Genomic DNA, 19,644 nt, shown 5'->3' on the forward strand with positions numbered 1-19,644 from the left:
GTACACGCGCGGCTCCGCTCCGTACACCTCGTACACGCGCGGCTCCGCTCCGTACACCTCGTACACACGCGGCTCCGCTCCGTACGCCTCGTACACGCGCGGCTCCGCTCCGTACGCCTCGTACACACGCGGCTCTGCTCCGTACACCTCGTACACGCGCGGCTCTGCTCCGTACACCTCGTACACACGCGGCTCTGCTACATCCACACTGTAAACCCCTCCTGACCCCACACATAAACTTCAGCTCATCCAGCACCATGACAACCAGCACAGCAGAGTCCTGCACCCACTGAGGCCCCTGATCATGTGACCCCTGACTCCTCCCCTCCTGTGACCTCATCACAGCTCCTGTGCGCACAGAGCAGCCATATATGTGGTGGCGGCTCTGCAGGTGGAGGTATGTGGAGACCCCATTACTGGGCGCTGGGGGCATTAACCCCTTCAGCACGGAGACTCTTTTGGGGTCTTGTGTTGCCCCTTTATAAGAATCATAAGGTTTTTGTTCTGTTTCCTGTAATAGATACATACGACCCAACTATGGAGACAGGAAGGGAGGAAACGTATTGTTCTCATAGTACAGGGCCCCTTTACTGGCCCCACAGTGTAATGCCCCCATTATGCCCCTTATGCAGGATGTATGATGCCCCCACACAGTGTAATGCCCCCATTATGCCCCTTATGCACGATGTATGATACCCCCACACAGTGTAATGCCCCCATTATGCCCCTTATGCAGGATGTATGATGCCCCCAGACAGTGTAATGCCCCCATTATGCCCCTTATGCAGGATGTATGATGCCCCCACACAGTGTAATGCCCCCATTATGCCCCTTATGCAGGATGTATGATGCCCCCACACAGTGTAATGCCCCCATTATGCCCCTTATGCAGGATGTATGATCCCCCACACAGTGTAATGCCCCCATTATGCAGGATGTATGATGCCCCCACACAGTGTAATGCCCCCATTATGCCCCTTATGCAGGATGTATGATCCCCCCACACAGTGTAATGCCCCCATTATGCTCCTTATGCAGGATGTATGATGCCCCCACACAGTGTAATGCCCCCATTATGCACCTTATGCAGGATGTATGATGCCCCCCACAGTGTAATGCCCCCATTATGACCCTTATGCAGGATGTATGATGCCCCCACACAGTGTAATGCCCCCATTATGCCCCTTATGCAGTATGTATGATGCCCCCACACAGTGTAATGCCCCCATTATGCCCCTTATGCACGATGTATGATGCCCCCACACAGTGTAATGCCCCCATTATGACCCTTATGCAGTATGTATGATGCCCCCACACAGTGTATTGCCCCCATTATGCCCCTTATGCAGGATGTATGATGCCCCCCACACACTAATGCCCCCATTGTGCCCCTTATACAGTATGTATGATGCCCCCACACAGTGTAATGCCCCCATTATGGCCCTTATGCAGGATGTATGATGCCCCCCACACACTGTAATGCCCCCATTATGCCCCTTATGTAGGATGTATGATGCCCCCCACACAGTGTAATGCCCCCATTATGCCCCTTATGCAGTATGTATGATGCCCCCACACAGTGTAATGCCCCCATTATGCCCCTTATGCAGGATGTATGATGCCCCCCACACAGTGTAATGCCCCCATTATGCCCCTTATGCAGTATGTATGATGGCCCCACACAGTGTAATGCCCCCATTATGTCCCTTATGCAGTATGTATGATGCCCCCCACACAGTATAATGCCCCCACAGTACCACCTGAGGTCTTGCAGTTGGAATAATCCCTCTGGAGTTGGTTTCCCTTTGCCTGCTCCCCTCCATGAATACCCTCGAGCATGTATACAGGCATGTAGGGGAGCAGGCCTTACTAGATATCGAGGCTTTGTACAGTAATATACCGCATGAGGATGGTATCAGAGGAGTAAGACGTTTCTTGAAATTAAGGTCAATAGAGTGTAGCAGACATAATGACTTCATGAACGATCTTCTAAAATTCACTCTTACTCATAACTTCTTTCTTTTTGACAGGAAGTACTTACCCGAGCTCAGGGGTACAGCAATGGGGAGATTCTGTGCCCCCTAGTATGCTAACCTATTCCTGGGCTGGTGGGAGGAATCCACAATATTCAGGGATGATAATAAGTGATGGCATCCATATATTGGGGTATGGTACAAATATATTGACTACATTTTTATCACCTGGTCAGGGACGAGTGAACAATCTTTTGAATTTGTCGGGGAACTCAACATCAATAGAGTGGGCCTTAGATTTACATCTGAATTTATTGTAATAATAATTTTTATTTTTATAGCGACAACATATTCCACAGCACTTTACAATTTTAGGGGGGACTTATACAGACAATACAGACTTTACAGAATAAGCATAACTCAGATATTAAAAGGAGTGAGGGCCCTGCTCGCAAGCTTACAGTCTATAAGGAAATAGGTAAAATGTACATATATTGTATAATACTGCCTTAATATACTAAATAGGGTAAGTATATAACACTACATGAACTGGTCGCCAGCCAGTATGTGTACAGTACAGACAGAGGCTATTCAGTGCATGGATGGTATGAACATGATTTTGAAGAAAATTTTAATATGGGCCAAACTGGGACAGTTAGATAAGTGTGTTGAGGTGTTACGCCAGTCTAAAGAAATGGGTTTTTAGGGCACGCTTAAAACTGTGGGTATTGAGAATTAATCGAATTGTCCTGGGTAGTGCATTCCAAAGAATTGGTTCAGCATGTGAGAAATCTTGGAGACGGGAGTGGGAGGTTCGGATTACGGAGGATTTTAGTTTTAAGTCATTAGGAGAACGGAGGGCACGGGTAGGGTGGTAGACTGAGACGAGGGAGGAGATGTAGAGTGGTGCTGAATCGTGGATAGCTTTGTGGGTAAGAGCAATAAGTTTATATTGAACTCTTTACTGGATGGGCAATCAGTGCAATGACTGGCACAGGGAAGAGTCATCGTTGTGTCGGTTGGTGAGGAATATGACCCTGACAGCTGCGTTCAGGACTGATTGGAGATGGGAAAGTTTAGAATGAGGGAGACCGATAACTAAAGAGTTGCAATAGTCCAGACTAGAATGAATAAGAGCTACAGTAAGAGTTTTTACTGACTCAAAGGTAAGAAAAGTTCTGATTCTAGAGATGTTTTTGAGGTGTAGATGATACGAGCGAGGAGATGTGAGGAGTGAAGGAAAGATCTGAATCAAGTATGACCCCAAGACAGCGGGCATGTTGCTGGCGAGTAATGATGGAGTCACAAACAGAAATGGCAATATCGGGCATAGGTAGGTTAGTGGAGGGAGGAAATACGAGTAGTTCAGTTTTTGACAGCTTCAATTTTAGATAGAGGGAGGACATAGTGTTAGAGACAGCGGAAAGACAATCACTGGTATTTTGTAATAATGCAGAGGTGATGTCCGGAGAAGAGGTGTATAATTGGGTGTCATCAGCATAGAGATGATACTGAAAACCGAATCTGCTGATTGTTTGTCCAATAGGAGCGGTATATAATTAGAAAAGAAGGTCGTCTAGGACTGATCCTTGAGGAACCCCGACAATAATGGGAAGGGGAGAAGAAGAGGAGCCGGCAAAAGACACAGTGAAGGAGTGGTCAGAGAGGTAGATTCACAATGCTGCAGAGAGATCCAGGAGAATCAGCAGGGAGTAGTGATCATTAGATTTGGCTGTTAGTAGATCATTAGAGACTTTAGTGAGTGCAGTTTCAGTAGAATGTAAAGAGCGGAAACCAGATTGTAAAGGGTCAAAAAGGGAGTTATCTGAGAGATAGTGGATTAGACAGGAGTGGACCAGTTGTTCCAGGAGTTTAGAGATGAAGGGAAGATTGGAAACAGGTCTGTAGTTAGCAGCACAGTTCTGGTCAAGGAATGTTTTTTTAAGTAATGGATGTATGCTGGCGTGTTTAAAAGAGGAGGGAAAAATACCCGAAGAGAGGTAGAGGTTGAATATTTTAGTTAGGTGAGTGGTCACAGCTGGAGAAAGGGACTGAAAGAGATGTGAGGGAATAGGGTCACTGGTGCAGGTAGTAGGACGAATGGAAGCAAGGAGCCTTGTCACTTCTTCTTCCGTGACTGGTTCGAAGTCAGAAAATTAGCAAGTTGCTGTGTGGGAGGGAGGAGCATGCATAACATTTGGGGATTGGGAGAAAATTTCTTGTCGGATATGGTCAATTTTTTCTTTGAAATAATTGGCCAGATCATCAGTGCTGAGGTCGGTGGTCGGGGCCTGTGCTGTTTAATTAAGGAGAGAGTGAAAAGTGTCAAAAAGGTGTTTAGGATTATTGGACCGTGAGATGATGAGGTTGTTAGGCTATGTGCCCACGATGCAGAAATGAAGCAGAAAATTTCCAAACGGCATGAATTTATATAGTGTGACCGTAAAAATAAAAAAATAAAGCTATACTTACCCCCGATCCTCCGCCGCGTGTGCTGTCGCGCTCGTCCTGGCTTCTGATTGCCGGCATCTCGCGAGACAGCCTGCGGTCACATGACCGCGACGTCATCTCAGGTCCTGGAAGGAGAAGCGCTGCACGGGCCGCCGGACAGGTGAATATAAACTTTATTTTTTATTTTATTCTTTTTTTCACAGGTACAATGGTACCCAGGTCTGGATGAGAGTCTTCTCTCCTCCAGAACTGGGTACCATCCGCACATTGAATCGCATATAATCCGCGTGTACAAATGTACAGACGCGCATTATATGCGTCTCAATGCAAGTCAATGGCGGCAATTCCGCTGCGCTTCCGCAAAATTAATGAACATGCTGCGGATTTATGAGCGCTGCAGAAATGCTGCGGAAAAATCCGCAGCATGTGCATTGACATTGCGGAATGCCATTGGGGACCATGGGGTGCGGATTACCATGCGTTTTTGATGCGTTTCCGCTGCGGAAACGCATGAAAAACGCATCGTGTGCACGCAGCCTTAAAGTAGGTTTGTTTGGAGAGGTGAAGGAGTTATAGGTTTTAAGCATAAATTTATAATGGAGGAAATCTTCGGCCAGATTAGATTTTCTCCACAGCCATTCAGCATACCTGGAGCACCGCTGGAGATAACATGTTTGCAGCATGTTCCAGGGTTGTCGCCGTCTGTGCCGAGTTGTTCTCTGTGCAGGTGGTGCGCCTTCATCCAGGGCGCATTGCAATGTTTCGTTATAATGCTTCAGTGCAGAGTCAGGGCATGAGAGGGAGGAGATTGGGGCCAATGATGATTGCAACGTTTTCAGAAATTTCTGGGTGTTAATGGCATGTATATTTCTATAAGTGTGGAAAGTGGGGGGTCTTGAGCAGGGTGACAGTTCTTGACAGAGAATGAAAGAAGGTTGTGATCAGAGAGCGAAAGAGGAGTTAGTAAAGTCATGTATTGAACAGAGCCGGGCAAAGATCAGGTCAAAGAGTATTTCCATCTTCATGTGTAGGAGAATTAGTAAGCTGTGAAAGGCCGAAGGAGGAAGTTAGCGATAAAAGATGAGCGGCAGATGGGGAGAGGGAATCGCCAATTGGGATGTTAAAGTCTCCCATGATTAGTGTGGGGATCTCATAGGATAGAAAGTTTGGAAGCCAAGTGGCAAAGTGATCGAGAAACTGACGGGAGGGGCCCGGAGGGCGATACACAACTGCCACTCACAGGGAGAAGGGCCGGTAGAGTCTGACTGTGTGGGTCTCAAAAGAAGGGAAGATAAGTGAGGGTACTGGGGATATAACCTGAAAAGTACATTTTATTTAAAGGAGCAGACCAACACCAATTATTACCAGTTGCCTTTGCTATATGTACTGATCAAGAAAGATTGGAATGGGACCCTAGGGACACTCATCTACCATAAACCTTCAAGCACTAATAAACTATTGAAGTGGGATAACCACCACCCCATCCCCATAAAAAGAGGAAAACCCAAGGGACAATTTTTACGGTTGAGAAGGTACTGCTCAAATGTCACAGATTTTATTATACAGGCAATAGACCTGAACATCAGATTCAGGGAAAAAGGGTACTCTTGGTACATTTTGGATTCCGTATCATCGTTTGCAGAAAAATGGGAGAGACAGACACTCCTCCATACCTAACCAAGAGACCAAGAAGAAGATTGAACAACACGAGTAAGAAAAACTTACGACAATCAGAGTGACTGTATCTTTCATATCCTCAGAAAACACTGGGATATACTTGTGGCTGACCCGGCCCTGAGGGGTGCTGTGGGATCTACTCCCACAATAACTTTCAGAAAGGGTTGGTCAGTTAGAGACCATTTAGTGCATAGTTTCTATAAAAAACTTGCATCCAAGGGGACTTGGCTAGATAGAAGAATCTGTGGTTTCTTTAGATCTGGAGAATGTTGTACATGTAATTGGATGAGACAATGTAAATCTTTCTCAAGTTCCTCCATGGTTAAATTATTTTTCCAGTGGGATTATTCCAACTGTAAAACCTCAGGACTAGTAGATATGGCCACATGCACCCGCCCCCTAGAATATGTAGACTAGATCAAGAGGGTGTCTAGGATGAGAGTAGGGGAGCATTTGGGCGATATACGCCATGGTCGGTAGATCCCATTAGTGAGATACAAGAACAGTGTATATTGTGGTGAAACCGGAGATATCTCCTTTTGTATCATTGTGGTGGTTAAACCCAATGTCAGAGGAGGTGATCACAATAGATGTATCCTCAAAAAAGAAAGTGAGCGGATTTTTAGACTGCATTCACTGGCCTCTAAGGGACTCAATGAGCAAATTTCCTATACCTGTTTGATGTGAATACAGTCCCATTCTGGATTATAATTTTGGATTGTAAACTCTACCCATTGCTACTCAGTTCCCTGTGAATGGGGTTTACATATTGTGTCTGAGCTTCTATATCAGAATTATTTCTTATCAATTATATTCCACTTATACTATTTCATAATTAACAAGTGTGGTGATCCTTGTGTATCTCTAATTGTGCAATAGAGGGGAAATTTGATCATTTCGGAATATACTGTGGGCCACCATCCCAGATTTGTTGTAGTGATAAAGTAGATCTACATTTCTATTGCATTATGGGATGTGCAATACTTGTTTTTAGTCTCCCATGGTGCTGATCTCAGACATAGGACTTTTCTATGTTGGTGGAATGCAATCCAAAACCATTATGCGCTCCGGCGTGGAACGCATGCTTCCGGACATGTGCATTCGCAGATAGGAGACCGTGATGCACTCCGGCATGGACCGCACATGTCCGGGCACGTTGGAGCTTTCTTCCGGCCTGTTGTTTTGAGCTGAATTGCGGGGAGTACTTGAGAATTTATTTTTGTTCCGTCTTTAGTTGATCCCACTGATGCATCAGATAAGTCCTCAGAGAATTATAATTAGAGGAACCCATGGACACATTAGGATTTGTGAAGCTGACCTCCGCTCTCCTCTATTTCCTTTGAATTTGTTGTGTGACCTGTATTTCAGAACAGTGGCTCTTGGTTTGTTTCATTTCCATGTGTAAATTGAATTTGACTCGTTGTCTTTGATATCTCTTTCAAACTTGGTTTTTTTGATGTCTGAGATCGATCCTCCAGACTTTGTAAATTCTTTTACATATTTTGTTTGAGTTTTGTATCCAAAAAGGCTTCTACACTTGGCGGAAAACTTTCACCGAGTTTTTTTCAAGAAACAAATATCAAACGCCATGTGACTTGGTTATCCTATAAGGGTTTTTTTAAATGTGGACATACACCCTGTAAAGCATGCAACTATGTTAATAAAACCGACACATTTGAAGAAAACCTAACGGGACAGCAATTTGCAATACACAATTTCATCAATTGTACCACTATAGGGGTCATCTATTTAATAGAGTGTATAGAGAGTTACCTGCAATATGTGGGATGGATGTCAGATCTGCAATAAACCCGTATTAGAAGACATTTATCTGATGCAATCAATCCCACAGCATTAAACCTGTCTGTGGTTTCGAGATGCTTTTCACAAAAACATAAAGGGGATATCAGATCCTTCAGATATTAGGAATAGAAAAGTGTTATAAACCATTAAGAGGTGGAGATATGAAAAGAAAAATCTTAAATAGAAAGTTATATTGGATATTTAAATTATACACTAGAGCCCCACAGGGAATGAACATCAGACAGGATTAATATTACAGTACAATTAATTATATTTGTTTTTGATTTCCTGTGATTTTATTGAATGTCTCATGCATGAGTTGTATTTGTGTATTATCTTTTTCTTCCATACAATACAGGGTTAAATTGTCTGAGAAGTGCTCAGTAATCAATGGACACCCAGGCGTTGGAAAGGGAAGGATATAAAAGTATCACAGAGACTCACATGTTGTAAATCAAGAATAAGCATTGGTTTGGTGTGTGGGCACTTGGTGGTATGCCATCACAACAGTGTTTATGAATTCACAATAAATGTGAGGTTTTAACAATATAGACAATGCTGGAGAATCCATCTCTCCTCCTTTCTCTACTTGAACCTTGAAATTTCCCTGTGACGATACAGGGTAAAATCTGAATAAGCCAGGCGATTAGATTTGTTCAGTCAAGAGAAATACACTATCTTGTTGTGTTGACTTACAAATGTATTTGTATTTCTCTTGCTGATCAATAAGGTCATAGTATTTGTATAACCCTTGTAAGGTAGCGCTTTTCATCACGCTGGGGGACACTCGCTTCACGGGGTCAATTATAGCACACCAGCCACGTTTTCCGGTAACACGACATCCAGCAGTTTATTACACTTCATAACTGCACATAACATAGTCCATCTCAGTGGCTCACCGGCATGGTTATACACATAACATCCAGGAGACCTTTCCAATTGCAGACATGCCCGCTTGGCTCCAGTTACAGCCTTCAGCAAAGTAACTATCAATGTCCATATAACACACTGCTTCACCTTAGTCGTGTGTCAGCTGCTTTCTTCAGGCTAGTAGGTTCCCATACACAGGGACGAGGCTTCTTGCCTCACCAGGCCTCACTCCGTCCAAGGCTACTGGCATCCCCCACACCCAGAGATCCAGCCTTCGCCCTCCAGGACTACACAAGGCTTCACCAGGCCTGGCTCTCTCTTCAGGCCTCACCAGGCCACACTAGGCCTCACACTAGGCCACACACTCCCTGGACCATTACAGTAATGCTGCAAGCCACTGCATTACACCCTGAATGCTGAATTCTATTCATTTGGAAACATTCATGTTTACTATGCTAATGACAAATTGTACTAAGTTTCCTGAAAGTTAATTTACAACAGCCCCTGTGATACCAACTATGTAAATAGATTAGCTCAAACAATGATAGGTGATCCCTGCACCTTTACCTCTTTTACCTGGGCCTGATGACCTGACACAGATGTAAATATAAACAGGGATGTCTGTAGTGCTGTAGACAGAATGAGACTTGGGACAGAGAATCAAGGAACATCAGAAGGACTTTGGAAGGAGAATGGGAGACATCCTTCAGGAAAGTAGATGGATTGCATGTCATCTAAAGAGACACAGATTTGTATTCTGCATGATTCTAGTCTAAGGGTATCGACCTTGACTGGAAAGATTCCATCGCTACTTTTGGGGAGTCCAGGAGAGGACGAAAAAGTCACTTGGCCCCATGTATATGTTTTGGGGTTGCTAGGAGGGACCCACCAGTCGCCTAGAACCCATGGAGGCATTTGGAGTTGCCAGGAGGGACCCACTGGTCACCTGGCCCCATGAAAAGTCTCGGAGAGGCCAGGATGGGACCATCGGGTCTCCTGGTCTTGTACCTCGATGGACTGTTGGCTTCTTAATCTTGTTGCTACCTTCTCTCTGTGGGGGGCCGCCAGAAGCAGGGGGCCACTGGTAGAGGTAGTCGGCCCTGGAAGACTTCCAAAGTTGCAGCTGTTCTGTCCCAGGTGGGTGGAGAAGGAAGTGTGAGACTGTGTAATGTTGTACAATTTTGGGTATTTGCTGGGACTGTTCTGTGTGTTTATTGTCCACTTTGTGGTTCAATAAAGTATTGCCACGCTGTTTTACCCTCACCCTGTGTTGTTTGAGTAGCATTACGCCCATGGAAGACCCCTGGTCTTCACAGTCCCTGACCAGGGCGGTTCCATGCGGTGATCTTCAGACAAGGTGGATTGAATAAACAGTGAGCTGACCTCCCTCTCCATTTTACCATTATATGCAAGTTTTCCCTATAGTGACGAATATTTATTTTTGCTAAAACTGTGATATTTTCACTTTAAAACTTTTTTTTAAACTTTTTTATAAACTTTATACAACTCTCATTAATGCGATCATATAACACAGAAGCCTCTGATTGCTCAGGTGATGCACTGTACTACTGTAGTGCCGTGTATTATCACTGCCTGTCAGTGTAATACTAACGGCCCCATACACATGAGATAAGTGTTGGCTGAACGGTCATTTGGCAGACGGCTATCTCTCCAGACTCCCCCATACATAAATATTCCAGCTTTCCTGTGATTTGTATGACTGACTGAATCTGTAGGGAGGCCCCCAAATACATTATATAGACTACCAAAATCAGTGCTTCCATGCAACTTTAGTCTAATGTTTATGGAGGCGTTAAAAGGTAACTTATGGAACGCTGCCTCTGGCCCGGCCTAATAGACTTTCGTACATTGCAGGCCCAGACACCATAATTAGGCATTTAAGTATTGTAGCGACTAGTCAGCCCCATACTATCGAGTACTTGGGGGAGAAGGGCATTCAGCCGAACTCTGTCACACCTTCTTAGATGCCATGTTTGCTTTTTGCAGGAGCAAGTGGTTAAACTGCCAGGGATTTTATTGCAGCCGCACCCATGCCATCCCTGCGGTGTACATCTATGTTCTGGTGCCCAAAAGAGTTCATATATAAACAAAAACAAATGTTTAACGTGTTAAAAAATGACAAAATGTGTCTTCTGCTTTTTGCATGTTTTTTCTTTTTACAAGAATTGTTGGTGACAATTTTCTTTTGAAACATTTTAATATCTGCTCTTTTTTTCTGGGGGTTTTCTTGTAATATAGGAAAGCCTAAGGCCAGAAATAAAACCCATAATACACTATACATGTAGACTTTAGTATCAAATCATTTCTGCCCTCGGTGTTTGTGCAAACAAAACAGCTTTTATAAAAGCCTCAAACTTCTGTGTGTGAATCAGACATGAGATCTAACTTGATGGAAGATTACAGTTCGGGGAAGACGGGAAACATTCATATAGACAGCCGGTGGTGATGTAGTCAGTGACGGACTGTGGCCAAATATGGTTTTAGATCCGTAGTGGAAGATGTTGCCTCATCATGAAGTAGTTATTTCTCACGTCACGTGTAATGAATATCTCCTGCAGTATTGCTAATACCGATTCCAGTGTCGGAAAATGAGATGAGAATTAGCTTTATGGAAGGTGAGTCTATGAGAAACTTATTCAGCTGCAGACTCCGAGGAAGAAATTGCTTGTTGTCTGTGGCCTAAAATATAAAGGTTTTATTACTAGATGTAAAGAAAAAACTAAATACTGTAAAATAATAAATCTCCTCCTATGTTTCCCCTTATTATCTCCAGTAATTTTATTATTACACAGGATTTTTATGATGTTCCATCAGCTTATCTTTTTCTCATTCAGATCTCTAAAATACCGGATCATCTCAGTGAAGATTGTCTATATAAGAAAATTTTCCTGATTTATCCAGGAAAATGATGAACAAGATGGTGGAGAGGATATTACACCTCACCCTAGAGATCCTCTTCCGGCTTACTGGAGAGGTGAGAGATTCTGATGACGTCACATTACATCATTCTAATCTATGGGAATAACAGATGGACAGAACTGGAGAGGTGAGGACTCTGGAAATGTCTGCAGTGAGATTTATTAATGTGTCTCTCCATAACCAGAGATTAATCATGGGGCCTCCATCTCACCCCCTGATACATGAGGACATCAATGACCAGAAGATCCTAGAACTCAACTACAAGATGATTGAGCTGCTGACTGGAGAGGTGACACTGCTGGGAATGCTGGGACATTATACAGTAATGCTATGAAGGGATTGGGGGATGACGGTATCATTGTATGTGTCAGGTTCCTATAAGATGTCAGGATGTCACCGTCTATTTCTCCATGGAGGAGTGGGAGTATTTAGAAGGACGCAAAGATCTGTACAGGGACTTTATGATGGAGGTTCTCCAGCCCCTCACATCACCAGGTAATAGACAGGACTAAATACACACGGCCTATAATTATCTGTATGTAAAGAATGAATTCAATCCCTGTATGTGTTTCCTCCAGATCTGTCCAGTAAGAGGACAACACCAGAGAGATGTCCCCGTCCTCTTCTTCCACAGTACTGTAAACAAGAAGATCCCAATGTTCCTCAGGATCATCAGGTAGATGGAGAGAAGGTGTCATGAGATCTCCCCTATGATGTGTAGACGGCTGTAAAGGTCATGTCTTCAGTTTTGTTTTATCCACCATTATTATGTTTTATATTTGTGTTATGAGAACGGTGGAGATGGCAGGATTAGAGCCGATCAAACTTGTGACTTCTCCGTCTGTCTTTGACTTTTATAATATTTGTTTCAGGGTGAAGATCTGACCCATATTAATGCTACAGAGACATATGTGAGGGGTGATGAGCGGTGTAAAGAGGAGATTCCTACATATGACTACCCAGGTGAGTAGTGATCACTAAATGCAGAGAAGTCACAGATTCTTCTCAGTCATCGGCTGTGGCTGCTTTATCGGTGGTGTAGTCCGGCCGTATCACAATCGTGTGATCACCATTTTGCCGCTAGACCACAACATTCTCCTCTGTCCGAAAATATTCAAATTACTTTGTGTAATTGGGAAAGCCCTTTTCTGTAGAACTTACAATCTGGAGGATCCACCTCCCCCTGGGATTAGGAGACACTGACCGTTACCTGCCCAGATCTATAAACTACAAAGCCAAATGACAGCGTACGTAGAATGTGCTCACATGTTAGAAAATCACTTGAAGAAAAATATTATGATGGACCTGTAAGAGAAAGCGGAGGGTAATGATGCTGTTGGCTTCCTAGAACCCTGATATCTTATTGGATGAATCTACCTTCTCTCCCTTCTGTGCTGATGAATGTGCTCATATGGTCCCTACAAGACCAGGTCCAGTCTTTCTGGCCAAACTTCATTTTTATGATTGACAACATTAAATGTGCAGTGAGGCCAAGTGTGAATTTCTGTACAATAACAGCAGAGTTTCCCTTTATCCTGACTGTTCAATTTCTTTTAAAACCGACTAACTTCAAACAGGATTGCAATAAAGGAAGAATTTACAATTGTTTGGTGGATTTTATTTTATTAATCATAAACCACTATTTAGAGATGTCATGGATACATAAATTAGTATAAAACCAAGGGTTAAAAATAGACCATTTGGTAAGTCCTCCAGGGATCCAGAGCTGTTTGGGACCTGTAGTAGGATATATAAGGACTGTAGTTACTGGCCTGTATAGATTAGTTGCTTTTTTGTAAAGCTACTGTGCATGTATTTACCTTGGATTGCGAGAGGATCTTACTGGATAATGAAGAGGAGAATAGGAACGGGATAATGGATCTTCTTATTAAATAAGATGTTGGAATGAATGCTGTAATGAAAGAATTTTCAGTAAATAACAAGCTCCATCTATAAAACCGCTTTTTAAATGGCTTACATAGAAAGCACGAACCTAGATGTTCAATAAATACCCAGGGGTGTGCCAGGGTATCGATTCAGACCATAGGTTCTACCAGTTTTATAAACCAGAATCAAGCCTCTATAACCCCACAGAGGCGTATACTCGTCCCCCTGGGGCACACCCCTGGGTATTTATTGAACATCTAGGTTCATGCTTTCTATGTAAGCCATTTAAAAAGCGATTTTATAATCGAAGGCAAGATGAAGCTTGTTATTTAATGAAAATTATTTCATTACAGCATTCATTCCAACATCTTATTTAATAAGAAGATCCATTATCCCGTTCCTATTCTCCTCTTCATTATCCAGTAAGATCCTCTCGCAATCCAAGGTAAATACATGCACAGTAGCTTTACAAAAAAGCAACTAATCTATACAGGCCAGTAGCTACAGTCCTTATATATCCTACTACAGGTCCCAAACAGCTCTGAATCCCTGGAGGACTTACCAAATGGTCTATTTTTAACCCTTGGTTTTATACTAATTTATGTATCCATGACATCTCTAAATAGTGGTTTATGATTAATAAAATAATAAAATCCATCAAACAATTGTAAATTCTTCCATTACTACTCCCTACAATCCTCACTTATCCTCCTCAGTACATCAGCGCAGTGGTTTTATATAATTGATTCTATTCCCCTAGTGGTTTATGGTGACACAAACCATTTGCAGCAGACCTACTGAGTTCACTTACCAGCGCCCCAATTTTTAGATAGAATTGCAATAAATATTACACCTGTGCCATGATATATGTCTAAGCTGTGCGTGGCTGATGGCTGTAATATACATTTATTCACGCCTGCAGGAGATGTGTTGGCATGGCTCCAGCCCTGGTTTCATGGATTCACTCCATGTCATAAATTCCATTATGTTTTCAATCCTAAGGAATTCAGATTACTGCACAATCTCTCCTGAAATGGGGGCGCTAATACTTTCTCTACTCTTCTGGTCAGGACTCATAGTAGCTCCAATGGTCCGCCATATATGAGTGCGACTCCAGTTTAGTGTTGGATTTCTCCCTTCATACATACGTTGTTGTTGGGGATGTTACATGTTTATATATTCTTTCTTTTTTTACACCTTCATTCTGTATGATGGTTTCATTGTGGTGGGATCGGCCGGCCTCACTTATGTGACTCTGTAACTCCCTGGTAGTCTTTCAAAAAGATCTCCATTGCCTCTTCCAAATGCCCGAGATCTAAATTTAAGACACCTCAGCTCTGCACTATTATAAAAGAGTTCACTTTAAATGTCTAATATTTCTTCTTGAAACTCATCTGACAGAAAATATTGTCTCTTACGATAGTTTAGATTGCCAAGAGCCACCGAGCCCCATACTCTAATTACCCCAGAGAGGTTTCTCCACTTGTTACCTGTTTTTCTCTGATGGAGACTGTTCAGTTTGATCGCTTCAGTAGATGTTTTATTGTCTATCATCACAGTTTTTGACTTCAGTAATCCTCTGATTTAACCCCTTCCTGCAGCCAGTTTTATGATTCTAATCAGACCCATTTTTCATATTTGACGTGTGTCACTTTATGTGGTGATAACTTTGGAATTCTTCACAAAAGATAATGGGAAACAAATGGACCTTACAAATTATTTTCCAACTTATTTTGAATCCGACAATACCCTATATACGGTTGTACACTACTGTCTGGGCACATAGCAGGTTAAGAAGGGAAGGAGCGCCATTTATCTATTAGGAATGCAGATCTTGCTGAAATAGTTCCCAGACACAATGTATTGGGGGAGCTGGTCTTGGTCACCTGGAAGCTTAAAAGATGGCTACCACAAACAGGCTTGTCACTATCTACCCTGTTTACAGATTTCACAAATTACTTTGCTCATCACCCCTCTACATGGATCTGGACCTACACAGAGACCCCAAGCTTTGCGCTACGGTGTTACCGGCTATTCAGTGGAGTGAGATGGGAAGAAGAATAGTCATGTAGCTTAGTCAGAAAATAGCAGAGAAAATACAAAATCAGAAGACACAAGAGTAGTCAGTAAATGGGCCGAGGTCACAACAGGAAACAAATACACATGCCGGGAGCTGAGCACAGAGTACTGACCCAGAGGAGAACAAGGCTGTATCTGGCAGCTTCCGGCAATATGCTTCCAGCTTTAGTAGGGTGCGGTGCTTTCCAATTGGCTGAAGCAGGGAGCAGATTACTCCAGCTGGACAGCACACACACCCATACTGTCAGACTCGATGGTATTACAGGTACCAGCAACCCTAATCTTAGTGGCTGGACAGAAGCTGTACCTTTAACTCCTTATTTGGGAGGCAGAATGAACAAACAGTTGAACACCACGCTCCACTGCTTCATCCTATGAGGTTTTCTATTAGATAGTCATTGTCCTGGTGAATAAGTGATTTTTTTTATATAACTTGCCTTTTTTACAGACAATTTAAGTAGAAATGTTCAAAAATATAAAATTCAAGGATTTTTTATTAAAAAATAATAATTGGTTTTATTCTTGGCAGATGACTGTACCCGGAGATCAGAGGGACAGCTGACATCCTCAATTTTCAAATCCGATGACCTTGAGATCACACAGGATACAATTCAAGTGAATGCCATTACTCTAGATATACCATCATCCCTTCACAGCAAAGATCTGTCATCTGATCCTTTGACACAGGTCCTGTCTTCTGATTTATTACCGACTCCTAAGGAAAATCAAAGTCACAAAATAAGCATTAAAAAACAAACTGCTCCTAATGCAAAGAAGCCATTTTCACATTCAGAATATAGAAATAGTTTTCCTCTTAAAAAGTCTTTTCTTAAACATCAAAAAATTCACACAGCGAAGAATAGATTTTCTTGCTCCAAGTGTGGGAGATGTTTTAATCAGAAAAAATGTCTTGTTAGGCACCAGAGAACTCACACAGGAGAGAAGCCATTTTCCTGTTCAGAATGTGGGAAATGCTTTACAGAGAAATCATATCTTATCACACATCAGAGAACTCACACAGGAGAGAAGCCATTTTCATGTTCAGAATGTGGGAAATGTTTTACAGTGAAATCAAATCTTAACAAACATCACAAAACTCACACAGGGGAGAAGCCTTTTTCATGTTCAGAATGTGGGAAATGTTTTACAGACAAATCTACCCTTATCAAACATCAGAGAACTCACACAGGGGAGAAGCCTTTTTCATGTTCAGAATGTGGGAAATGTTTTACAGACAAATCTACCCTTATCAAACATCTGAGAACTCACACAGGGGAGAAGCCTTTTCCATGTTCAGAATATGGAAAATGTTTTAACTAGAAATCTGATTTTGATAAGCACCAGAGAATTCACACAGGGAAGAAGCCTTTTTCATGTTCAAAATCTAGGAAATGTTTTAACCAGAAAGCGCATTTTGATAACCACCGGAGAACCCACACTGGAGAGAATGCCGCAACTACACCCAACTAGTCTCTGTACAGACAAGAAAGGCCCTAACTGCACAACTAAAAACGCCACCACAGACCTAACTCCCTAATTAGTCGTTGAGGAGTTTGTCATACCTCCTGAGGAACCAGAGGGGAGGCTGCAACAAGGGGAAAGGAAAGTATGAAGTAAAATACGAAAAACCTGAATGAGAAACAAAAACACATTCATATAGGGCAAAGAAGGCAAGCTAAGGAGAACGACAAATAAAAGGAACAAGTATAATCTCCCAGAAACCTAACATTGTTAGAATTAAAAGGTACTGGGAGGGAAAGCAAACTGACCGGGAGGATAGTTTCACCTTTGTGGTGAAACTTACAAAATTCATCCTCACCAACTGTAAATGTAAAACCCGTCCATTTATAATGACCACGGACAAGATAAAGATTCCCAACTCACATCAGGACCACAAGATCCCAGGTACTTTCAGCTGCATAACGTCTAATGTAATGTACGTAATTATATGTACCAAATGTCCAACTGGGGGTCTGTATGTAGGGCAGATGGGGCAAAAACTTAAAAGAAAGATGAATTCTTATCGCCACACAAAAAAAGAAAAGATGAATAGATCTACTTGTGTCCACACATATTTACGGCCACAACTGCTTCTCCCTTTCCCATACTGATAGTTCTGCTTCACATCACTTGTCTTATCTATTGCATTATTCCTGTGCCCTGTTGTGTATAAATATGTGACTCTTCAGATTTTGTGTTATACTATGTCTGATGAAAGACCTGAGTAGTCTCGAAAGTTTACTGACTAATGGCTAACTGAAAAGATGGTGATGGTATCCTCCACTGAGGACTCTCAAATTTTAATATTTTTATCCATACAGCAATTTTAAGATCTCTCCACAGGTGTTCAATGGGATTTAGATCCAGACTCATTGCAGGTCAGAACTCTCCAGCACTTTGTTTCCATCCATTTTCTGGGTGTTTGAGGTCATTGTCATGCTGGAAGACCCATGATCTAGGACACAAACCCATCTTTCCGACACTAGGCACTACATTGTGACCCAGATTTCACGATGCCTTGCACATAGTCAGAGGCAGCAAAACAACCCCAAAACACCTTTGAACCTCCACCATATTTGACTGTATGGGTTGTAAATTTATTGATTATGCTGCGCACCTTCTACAAAGGAACATGCGGATCTCTAAAGATGGACTTATAACCTTGAAATTATTGATATTTTTGAACAATTTTGGTTCTCAAGTCCTCAGACAGTTCTCTTCTCCTTTTTCTGTTTTCTCCATGCTTAGTGTGGCGCACATGCATGCACACAATGAAAAGATTGAATCAACTTCTCCCTTTTTTATCTGGTTTTAGTTGTGATTTTCATATTGACCACACCTGTTACTTGCCACGGTTGCGTTTGAACAAGCTTCACATGCTTGAAACAAAGTTGTTTACCCACAATTTTGGCAAAGTGCCAACAATTTTGTCCGGCCTATTTTGTGTGAAATTATGTTCAATTTGCTTTTTTTTCTCTGTTTTCTTGTGTTGTTCCAATACACACAAAGGAAATAAACGTGTATAACAAAACTTGTAATTTCAATAATTTTCTGGGAGAATTACTTCATTTTCTGAAACAATTTCAAGGGATCCAACACTTTGACCATGACTTGTTTTTGTTGCTTTTTTAATATGTTGCAGCGTATCATCCTCTACGTGTTCAGCTATATTAGGAGGCTTGTAGCAAAGTCCAATTAACAGCTTTGCATTATTACCATTTCCATGTACATTACCCATACAGATTGTACATCAGGGATGCAAAACTCAAAACTTGCAGAGGGCCAAAATGATAAACTTTGACAAATTCGTGGGCCAACCAGTATACAGTATAATGGGCCCCACATACTCCTCCATACATAAGAAACAAGAGGAAAAAACTTCAAGTCAGAGTCCCATATAATAGTGAAAAAATTACAAAATTTTATTAATTATAATTTATACAGGAAAAAAATATGAATCACAGAAACAGTTAATAGTAAAACAATGGAGGATCACTAATGAGGAGCATGAGACAAATTAACATGATTCTTTTCTGATGTAAATACATAATTGGGCTGCCAAAAAAATAAGAGTATATTGTTAAAATGCAGTGAAGCATTCCATAAAAGTGCAGGTGCTTATGAGGTAGGTCAGAAGTAGTTGCTATATAAGAGGTTAGTCATACTGCTGTCTATATATAGGTACTAATCTAGATGGCTCAAACCGGGGATAGCAGATCTTTATAAGTGGTATCAGTGCCCTGACCTCTTAGGCTACAGGGTAAAAGTACACTGCTCAAAAAAATAAAGGGAACACTCAACACATCCTAGATCTGAATGAATGAAATATTCTCATTGAATACTTTGTTCTGTACAAAGTTGAATGTACTGACAACAAAATCACACAAAAATCATCAATGGAAATCAAATTTATTAACCAATGGAGGCCTGGATTTGGAGTCACCCCCAAAATTAAAGTGGAAAA

The 19,644-nt window shown here is 42.1% G+C and overlaps 1 protein-coding gene across 2 annotated transcripts; it reads left to right on the top strand.

Annotated features, from left to right (window-relative positions):
- Window positions 1-313: 313 nt before the first annotated feature.
- On the top strand, window positions 314-18,711 carry LOC141201604 (uncharacterized). 2 transcript variants are annotated; one of them, XM_073663604.1, is made up of 8 exons: window positions 380-397; window positions 2,031-2,166; window positions 11,630-11,769; window positions 11,899-12,003; window positions 12,086-12,209; window positions 12,293-12,390; window positions 12,587-12,677; window positions 16,210-18,711. In XM_073663604.1, the coding sequence occupies exons 3-8, from the start codon at window positions 11,701-11,703 to the stop codon at window positions 16,998-17,000; spliced, it is 1,278 nt and encodes a 425-aa protein (XP_073519705.1). In that variant the 5' UTR covers window positions 380-397; window positions 2,031-2,166; window positions 11,630-11,700; the 3' UTR covers window positions 17,001-18,711. The 2 variants fall into 2 exon arrangements, with proteins under 2 accessions (XP_073519704.1, XP_073519705.1); XM_073663603.1 differs by lacking the exon at window positions 2,031-2,166 and having other exon boundaries at window positions 314-397.
- Window positions 18,712-19,644: the final 933 nt, after the last annotated feature.

Source organism: Phyllobates terribilis, unplaced genomic scaffold (genome assembly GCF_046119375.1).
Source record: "Phyllobates terribilis strain yellow unplaced genomic scaffold, ASM4611937v1 Scaffold_119__1_contigs__length_5224398, whole genome shotgun sequence".
Lineage (NCBI taxonomy): Eukaryota > Metazoa > Chordata > Amphibia > Anura > Dendrobatidae > Phyllobates > Phyllobates terribilis.

Coding starts and splice junctions, on each gene's coding strand:
- LOC141201604 (XM_073663603.1), top strand. CDS start 11,701: ATGATGAACAAGATGGTGGAGAGGATATTACACCTCACCCTAGAGATC. Junction 12,210..12,292: donor CCAGCCCCTCACATCACCAG/GTAATAGACAGG, acceptor TGTTTCCTCCAG/ATCTGTCCAGTAAGAGGACA. Junction 12,391..12,586: donor ATGTTCCTCAGGATCATCAG/GTAGATGGAGAG, acceptor TATTTGTTTCAG/GGTGAAGATCTGACCCATAT.